This window comes from Coenobita brevimanus, chromosome 9 (genome assembly GCF_032717465.1).
Source record: "Coenobita brevimanus isolate Jiangsu-jjx chromosome 9, ASM3271746v2, whole genome shotgun sequence".
NCBI lineage: Eukaryota > Metazoa > Arthropoda > Malacostraca > Decapoda > Coenobitidae > Coenobita > Coenobita brevimanus.
The window spans coordinates 932,501-942,500 of NC_136962.1; the positions used below are offsets into that span (position 1 = coordinate 932,501).

At 42.5% G+C, this 10,000-nt stretch overlaps 1 protein-coding gene across 1 annotated transcript in view; it reads left to right on the forward strand.

Annotated features, from left to right (window-relative positions):
* Positions 1-10,000, forward strand: part of Hem (Nck associated protein 1 Hem) — a 30,038-nt gene that overhangs the window by 13,864 nt on the left and 6,174 nt on the right. Inside the window, exons 13-20 of the mRNA XM_080279954.1 lie at positions 56-175; positions 1,339-1,466; positions 1,782-1,904; positions 2,661-2,785; positions 3,208-3,310; positions 4,478-4,706; positions 5,579-5,672; positions 6,598-6,758. Of these exons, the coding sequence (XP_080136080.1) occupies positions 56-175; positions 1,339-1,466; positions 1,782-1,904; positions 2,661-2,785; positions 3,208-3,310; positions 4,478-4,706; positions 5,579-5,672; positions 6,598-6,758 (1,083 nt within the window). The remainder of the gene's footprint in view (positions 1-55; positions 176-1,338; positions 1,467-1,781; positions 1,905-2,660; positions 2,786-3,207; positions 3,311-4,477; positions 4,707-5,578; positions 5,673-6,597; positions 6,759-10,000) is intronic.

Sequence of the window (10,000 nt, forward strand, 5' to 3'; positions counted from 1 at the left end):
GACAAGGAGAGTATTAAGCCATGTACATTGCTATCCCTTTGCTTACCACCTCCAGCGTTACCACATCAGAGAGAGGAGTTTGTCTGTCGTCAATCTGTTCCTCGAGGAGATGGCGAAAGAGGCGAAGAATATCATCACCGCGATTTGTGATGAACAATGCATCCTGTCTGACAAGGTGGGTGGTGAGGGGGAGGAGGAAGAGGAGAAGGAGGAGGAGGAGAGTGGTGGTGGTTGTGGTGGTGGTGATGATGATGATGATGATGATGAGGAGGAGGAGTTGTGGGTGAAGGAAGAGGGTGGTGGTGGTGGTGGTGATGATGATGATGATGATGAGGAGGAGGAGGAGGAGTTGTGGGTGAAGGAAGAGGGTGGTGGTGGTGGTGATGATGATGATGATGATGAGGAGGAGGAGGAGGAGGAGTTGTGGGTGAAGGAAGAGGGTGGTGGTGGTGGTGATGATGATGATGATGATGAGGAGGAGGAGGAGTTGTGGGTGAAGGAAGAGGGTGGTGGTGGTGGTGGTGATGATGATGATGATGATGATGAGGAGGAGGAGGAGTTGTGGGTGAAGGAAGAGGGTGGTGGTGGTGGTGATGATGATGATGATGATGAGGAGGAGGAGGAGGAGGAGTTGTGGGTGAAGGAAGAGGGTGGTGGTGGTGGTGATGATGATGATGATGAGGAGGAGGAGGAGGAGTTGTGGGTGAAGGAAGAGGGTGGTGGTGGTGGTGATGATGATGATGATGATGAGGAGGAGGAGGAGGAGTTGTGGGTGAAGGAAGAGGGTGGTGGTGGTGGTGATGATGATGATGATGAGGAGGAGGAGGAGGAGTTGTGGGTGAAGGAAGAGGGTGGTGGTGGTGGTGATGATGATGATGATGAGGAGGAGGAGGAGGAGTTGTGGGTGAAGGAAGAGGGTGGTGGTGGTGGTGATGATGATGATGATGAGGAGGAGGAGGAGGAGTTGTGGGTGAAGGAAGAGGGTGGTGGTGGTGGTGATGATGATGATGTTAAGAAAGGGGAGGAGGAGGAGGAGGAGGGGGAAGAAGAGGAGGAGGAGGAGGAGGAAGAGGATAGTGGTGGTGGTTGTGGTGATGATGATGATGATGATGATGAGGAGGAGGAGGAGGAGAAGAAAGGAGGAGGAGGAGGAGGAAGAGGAGGAGGATAGTGATGATGATGATGATAATGATAATAATAATAATAATAATAATGAAAGTAGTATTAGTAGTAGCAATAATAATAATAATAATAATAATAATAATAATAACCACAACAACACCCACTCATCACCAAATCCACCTCAGCCATAATTGCTATCCTTGTCGCATTCCCCAGCTTCTTCCCAAACACACAGTGCAGCTGTTGATCTCCAAGAAGAAAGAGAAGAAGAAGAAGAAGGACGAGGCGGCGGAGGAAAAACCAGGGCATGAGAGCCGGAGGAAGACGAGGGAGGAGTTAACTACGTGAGTGGATGGTTACCCTTGATGTGGGTTTTAGTTATGTGTGTGTGTGTGGAGAGTGAGACTGACTTGGAGTGTGTGAGTGGGGTGGAGGGGGAGGCCAAGGATGAGATGGAGGATGAGAGACTGACTAGGAGAGTGTATGGGGGAGAGGAGAAAGAGGAGACCCTTCTAGTAATAATAATAATAACAATAATAATAATAATAACAATAATAATAATAATAATAATAATAATAATAGTAACAGTAATAACAATAATAATAATAATAATAATAATAATAATAATAATAATAATCCACAGATTCCTTTATTTACAGAATGGACAAGTTACACATGGCGCTCACTGAACTCTGCTTTGCCATCAACTACTGCAGCCAGATCCAGGTGTGGGAGTACACCTTCGCCCCCAGAGAGTACCTGTATCAACACCTGGAGCAGCGGTGGGTCTATCTATCTGTCTATCTATCTGTCTGTCTATCTATCTATCTGTCTATCTATCTGTCTGTCTATCTATCTAGCCACCTGTCTGTCTGTCGATCTATCTTTCTGTCATTCATGTCTGTCTCTCTCATTTTAACTCTGTCAATATCAGCTTCTACAGCAGAGGTTGGTGTCTGTCTATCTGTCTGTCTATCTATCTGTCTGTCTATCTGTCTGTCTGTCTGTCTGTCTGTCTGTCCATGTGTCTCAAAATAATAATAATAATAATCTATCTATCTATCTATTGCCAGACACCTCAATCCCGTTTGGGGTGGCCACAAACAAATCGCCTCCAAGTCGCCCTGTCCCCCGCCATTTCACTGCCCTGCTCCCAACTCACATCCCCCTCTCTCATATACCTTTCCACCCCATCCCTCCATCTCATCCTCGGCCTCCCCCTCCCTCTTCCCCCCCTCCACCTCACTCACATACACTCTCCTCATCAGTCTTTCACCCTCCATCCTCTCCACATGGCCAAACCACCTCAGTGTGTTCCTCATAACGCTTCCTATCACATAATAATAATAATAATAATAATAATAATAATAATAATAACAATAATAATAACAATAACAATAATAATAATAATAATAATAACAATAATAATAATAATAATAATAACATAATAATAATAATAATAATAATAATAACAACAATAATAACAGTAATCATAATCATAATAATAATAATAATAATAATAATAATAATCGCCACAGGTTTACACGAGCGTTGGTTGGTATGGTAATGCACAATCCCGAGACCAACGAGATTGCCAAGCCCTCCGAACTGGTAGCCAGCGTCAAGACCTACATGAGCGTGTTGCAGACTGTGGAGTACTACGGTAAGCTCAGGGATTGGACTAATTACCCTGTACTACCTCTATCTACCTCAGACGACTCTAAATGGGCCTAAAATTGCCATCTTTCCATCTCGAATGTTGAAAGATGTGTTTACGAGTTTTGCAGATTGTCGAGGGCTACGGTAAGCTCAGGGATTGGACTAGCTACCCTATACTACCTCTGTCTACCCTCTATCTACCCTGTATTGATGAGGAGGAGGAGGAGGAAGAGGAGAAGGAGAAGGAAGAGTTTGAGAATGAAAATGATGATGATGATGAAGATGGGGAGGAGGAGGAGGAGGAGAAAAAAATGATGATGATGATAATAATAATAATAATAATAACAACAGTAATAATAATAATGATAATAATAATGATAATAATAATAATAATAATAATAATAATGATAATAATTCTCGTTGCAGTTCACATAGATATAACTCGAGTGTTCAACAACGTCCTCTTGCAACAAACTCAGTTGCAAGACAGCCAGGGAGAGAAGACCATTACCTCCCACTACAACACCTGGTGAGGGAGAGAGGGAGGGAGGGAGAGAAAGAGAGAGAGAGGGAGGGAGGGAGGGAGGGAGGGAGGGAGAGAGAGAGAAACAGTAAGTGACAGAACAGGAAATGGAATAATTGGATGAAGGAAATAAGTGAGAGAGAGGAAGGGAGAGAGAGAGAGAGAGGGAGGGAGGGAGGGAGGGAGGGAGAGAGAGAGAGAGAGAGAGAGGGAGGGAGGGAGGGAGGGAGAGAGAGAGAGAGAGAGAGAGGAGTAGCAGTGACACAGAAAGCAGAATAATTGGATGAAGGAAATAAGTGAGAGAGAGGGAGGGAGAGAAAGAGAGAGGGAGGGAGGGAGGGAGAGAAAGAGAGAGAGGGAGAGGGAGGGAGGGAGAGAGAGAGGGAGAGAGAGAGAGAGAGAGAACAGAAAATGGAAGAGAGAGAGAGGGTCATATTATATAAGGGTTTGTGTGTGTGTGTGTATGTATGTGTGTGTGTGTGTGTGTGTGTGTGTGTGTGTGTGAGAGAGAGAGAGGGGGAGAGAACAGAAAATGGAAGAGAGAGAGAGAGAGGATCATGTTATATTAGGGTTTGTGTGTGTGTGTGTGTGTGTGTGTGTGTGTGTGTGTGTGAGAGAGAGAGAGAGAGGGAGAGAGAGAGAAATAGATGTTTTACCAAGTGTTATATTCTTATCACTCTATCTATCTATCAGTCTATCTATCTATCTATATATTTATCATAATCCTTCCATCTATCTGTCTCTCTCACTCTATCTCTATCTATCTATCTCTCCCCCTATCAATCTATCTCTCCCCCTATCTATCTATCTCCCCCTATCTATCTATCTATCTCTCCCCCTATCTATCTGTCTATCTCTCCCCCTATCTATCTATCTATCTATCTCTCCCTCTATCTGTCTATCTATCTCTCCCCCTATCTATCTCTATCTCTCCCCCTATCTATCTATCTATCTCTCCCTCTATCTATCTATCTCTCCCTCTATCTATCTATCTATCTCTCCCCCTATCTATCTATCTATCTCTCCCCCTATCCCCCTATCTCTATCTCTCTCTCCCTCCATCCCCCTATCTCTCTCTCTCTCTCCCTTCATCCCTCTGTCTATCAATCTATCCATATCTGCCTATCTATCCATCTCTCCGTCTATCTATCAGCGTATCTACCACCCCTACAGGTACGCTGAGGTGCTGCTGCGTCGGGTCAGCGCTGGGCACATTGTTTACTCCAAGAACCAGCGCGCGTTTGTCTCGCTCACCGCGGAAGGAGCGCAGCCGTTCGCCGCTGAGGAATTCTCCGATGTAAACGAACTTCGCGCCCTGGCCGAGCTGATAGGACCCTATGGCATGAAGGCGCTGAATGAGAACCTGATGTGGCATATTGCAAACCAAGTCCAGGAGCTGAAGGTAGAATGAATCACTTAGGAAAAGGTGTCAGGGAGCCTCCTGAATGTGAAGGTAAAATAAGTCACTTAGGAAAAGGTGTTAGGGAGCCTCCTTAATGTGAAGGTAAAATAAGTCACTTAGGAAAAGGTATTAGGGAGCCTCCTGAATGTGAAGGTAAATAAATCACTTAGGAAAAGGTGTTAGGGATTGTAGCCAACCAGGTCTGGGAGTTGAAGGTAAATAAATCACTTAGGAAAAGGTGTTAAGGTGTATAGCCAACCAGGTCCAGGAGTTGAAGGTAAATAAATCACCAAGGAAAAGGTGTTAGGGAACTTCCTTAATGTGAAGGTAAAATAAGTCACTTAGGAAAAGGTGTTAGGGAGCTTTATGCAGAGTATGTAACACAGAAGAGGAGAGTAAGGTGTAATAAACAAATCACTTAGGAAAAGGTGTTAGGGAGCTTCCTTAATGTGAAGGTAAATAAATTGCTTAGGAAAAGGTGTTAGGGAACTTTATTCAGGGTATGGTGATACTGGAAGGATTATATAAAACCAAATAAATCACTTAGAAAAAGGTGTTAGGGAACTTTATCCAAAGTCCCACCCATATCACGCATGTCCTCCCCTACACCCATTCCTCCACCCACCCTCTCATAACACCCTCTCCCACACCCTCCCCACACCCAGAATCCCACCCATATCACCCCTGTCCTCCTATACGCCCATTCCTCCAACCACCCTCTCCCACACCCTCCCCACACCCAGAATCCCACCATATCGCCCCTGTCCTCCTATACACCCATTCCTCCACCCACCCTCTCTCCCACACCCTCTCCACCCCCACCCACACCCAGAATCCCACCCATTCCACCCAGTTCTCTCTCTCCTTTTTAGAAATTGGTACTAATGAACAAGGACGTTCTTCTCTCCATGCGTACCAACTTTGACAAACCTGACCAGATGAAGGAGTTGTTCAAGAAATTGCAGCGTAAGTTTGCTCTCCCTGTCAGTCTCTATCTCTCTCTTGCTCTCACACTCTCCCTGTCTGTCTCTATCTCTCTCTTGCTCTCTCTCTCTCTCCCTGTCTCTCTCTCTATCTCTCTTGTTCGCTCTCACACTCTCTCCCTGTCTCTCTCTCTATCTCTCTTGCTCTCTCTCTCTCTCCCCGTCTCTCTCTCTGTCTCTCTTGCTCTCTCTCTCTCACACTCTCTGTCTCTCTTTCTGTCTATCTCTCTTGCTCTCTCTCTCACTCTCTCCCTGTCTCCCTTTCTCCCTCTCACACTCTCTCTCTCTTTCTCTGTCTCTCCTGCTCTCTCTCTCTCTTTCTCTCTCTCTCCTGCTGTCTCTCTCACACACTCTCTGTACTGGTATCTCTCTCTCTCTCTCCTGCTCTCTCTCACACTCTGTCTCTCCTGCTCTCTCTGTCTTTTTCTCTCTCCTGCTGTCTCTCTCACACACTCTCTATACTGGTGTCTCTCTTACTCTCTCACACTCGGTATCTTTATCTCTCTTGCTCTCTCTCTCACACTCTCTCCCTGTCTCTATCTCTCTTCCTCAAGCTGTCTTCCTCTCTCTGTCTTTCTTGCCGTCTGTCTTTTCATATAGTAATAATAATAATAGTAGTAGTAGTAGTAGCAGCAGCAGTAGTAGTAATAATAATAACAGTAATAATAGTAGTAGTAATAATAACAATAGCAGTAGTAGCAGCGGTAGTAGCAGCAGTAGTAGCAGTAGTAGTAGCAGCAATAGTAGTAGTAGTAGTAGCAGTAGTAGTAGTAGCAGTAATAATAATAATAATAGTAACAATAATAATAATAGTAGCAGCAGTAATAATAATAATAACAGTAATAATAGTAGTAGCAGTAGCAGCAGCAGTAGTAGTAGTAGTAACCGCTCTTCTATCTCCTTTCCAGAGGTGGATAGTGTACTATCAAGGATGCAAATCATCGGAGTCATCCTATGCTTCCGTCAGCTGGCACAGGAGGCGTTGGCTGATGTCCTCGAGAATCGTATCCCTTACTTGATGTCCTCGATAGCTGACTTCAAACATCACGTGCCCAACGGGGATACCATGGTGCGTACAGGATGAATAACCCCCCCCACGCATTCGTTTATACACCCGTCTGTCTGTCTGTCGCTCCCTCACCCCCTCATTCATTCGTTTATACATCCATCTCTCTGTCTGTCGCTCCCTCACACACTCATTCATTCGTTTATACATCCATCTCTCTGTCTGTCACTCCCTCACACACTCATTCATTCGTTTATACATCCATCTCTCTGTCTGTCACTCCCTTACACACTCATTCATTCATTTATACATCCTTCTGTCTGTCTGTTCCTCTCGTACTCATTCATTCATTCATTCACTTGTTCATTCATCTATCTCTCTGTCTGTCACTCTCTCACCCTGTCACTCACTCTCTCATTCATTCCTTCATTCATTCTCTCTCTCACTCCCTCACTCTCTCTCTCTCTCTCTCTCATTCATTCCTTCATTCATTCTCTCTCTCTTTTACTCACTCACTCACTCACACACTCACTCACTCACTTCTCTATGATTTCTGTATTTGATTAGGTGGAGTCAGTGCTACATTAGGTAATATTTTGTCAATGATCTATCTATCTGTCTATCTATCTATCTATCTATCTATCTGTCTCTGTCTATATATCTATCTATCTGTCTCTGTCTATATATCTATCTATCTGTGTCTGTCTCTCTCTCTCTCTCATCCATGTATCAATACAATAATTACAATTGAATTTTACTTATGCAGTTGCAATCAATAGTTCCTTTACACCATCTCAAAATCCATTCAAAAATTAATAGAGTTTTCCTGATAATAATAATAATAATAATAATAATAATAATAATAATAATAGTGATAATAATAATAATAATGATAGCAGTGATAATAATAATAATAATAATAATAATAATAATAATAATAACTAAATATTGATTGCAACTACATATACTTTTAAATTTAAAAATAACAGCTTTTAAAATGACCAGCCATAGTCTCGAGAAGGATATATCACACCTCTATAATAATAATAATAATAATAATAATAATAGTAATGATAATAATAATAATAATAATAATAATGATAATGGCAATAATAATAATAATAATAATAATAATAATAATTTATCTGTCTATTGCCGGATGCCTTAATCCTGGAAGGGGTGCCCACAAACAAATCACCTCCATGTCCACTTCACCCCATTATAAAAATGATGATGATAATAATAATAATAATGAAAATAGTAATAATAATAATAATAATGATGATAATAATAATAATAATGATAATAATAATAATAATAATAATAATAATAACAGGTGAGGTATGCCCTTTGTGAGACTCTGCCCACATATGCCTCACTACTAATGCCTTTTTGTTTTATCCGACGCGGGGATGGTTCAAGGCAGATTGAGAATATACGAACGCAGGTCAGAAGCGTGTGTGTTTTGGCATGGTGGTGGTGGTGATGGTGTGGTGGTGGTGGTGGTATGATTGTGGTGGTAGGATGATGATGATGATTGTGGTGGTGGTGGTGGTGGTGGTGGTGGTAGGATGATGATGATGTGTGTGGTGGTGGTGGTGGTGGTGATTGTGGTGTTGGTGGTGGTAGGATGATGATAATGATGATGATGATGATTTGTGGTGGTGGTGGTGGTAGGATGATGATGATGATGATGTATGTGGTGGTGATTGTGGTGGTGGTGGTGGTAGGATGATGATGATGATGATGATTGTGGTGGTGGTAGTGTGATTGTGGTGGTAGGATGGTGATAATGATGATGATGATTGTGGCGGTGGTTGTGGTGGTGCTGGTGGTGGTAAGATGATGATGATGATGATGATTTGTGGTGGTGGTGGTGGTGGTAGTGTTAATAGTGGTGGTGGTAGTTGTAGTGGTGATGGTAGTTGTGGTGGTGGTGGTAGTACACTAATAATAATAATAATAATAATAATAGTAATAATAATGATAATAATAATAATAATAATAGTAATAATAATAATAGTAATAATAATAATAATAATAATAATAATAATAATAATAATAGTAATAATAATAATAATAATAATAATATATCATTTAACAGTATCTTGTATAATTATGATGATGATGATGAACAGGGAGGCTGCCAGAGATCAAGCAGCATGGAGAGCCGCCATTAGGTGACCAAGGCCGACGCAAAAGAATGACTGAAAGAATAAGTCAATGAGTTAGTGGAATCGAGAGCTTGAGAGGAACGTGTGTGTGTGTGTGTGTGTGTGTGTGTGTGTGTGTGTGTGTGTGTGAGTGTTTGATGATGATGATGATGAGGATTATGTGTGTATGTATGTATGTGTGTGTGTGTGTGTGTGTGTGTGTGTGTGTGTGTGTGATGATGATGATGATGATGAGGAGGATTATGTGTGTATGTATGTATGTGTAAGTGTATGTGTGTGTATGAGAGAGAGAGAGAGGCTAAAGATGAGGTCCAACTATCTATCTATCTATATCTATCTATTAACAACCCAGAGAGAGAGAGAAAAATTAAAGATAACTCAATATCTCTATTTCTCCACCACTGTTTGCGTTGGTCATTACTGAGTAGTTTGTCGTGTTTACTAACGATGCTAACCTAACGACCTCTAACGACCCTAACGAGCTGGTTGGGTCATTACTCCGAGAGGCAATTACAGTGTGGGTAATTACACTAACAACCATCAGTGTAATTACCTCATGTACATCCCTAACGACCCTCATTAACGAGCCTAACGAGCTGGTTGTGTTATTACTCCGAGTGGCAATTAGGGTGTGGGTAATTATGACACTAATGACCATCAGTGTAATTACCTCCTGTACATCCTAACGACCCTCATTAACGACCTTAATGAGCGGAGTGTGTTATTACTCCGAGTGGCAATTAGGGTGTGGGTAATTACACTAATGACCATCAGTGTAACTACCTCCTGTACATCCCTAACGACCCTCATTAATGAGCCTAACGAGCTGGGTGGGTCATTACTCCGAGTGGCAATTACAGTGTGGGTAATTACACTAACAACCATCAGTGTAATTACCTCATGCAAACCTAACGACCTCTAACGACCCTAACGAGCTGGATGTGTTATTACTCCGAGTGGCAATTAGGGTGTGGGTAATTACACTAATGACCATCAGTGTAACTACCTCCTGTACATCCCTAACGACCCTCATTAATGAGCCTAACGAGCTGGTTGGGTCATTACTCCGAGTGGCAATTAGAGTGTGGGTAATTGCACTAACGACCATCAGTGTAATTACCTCCTTATGTA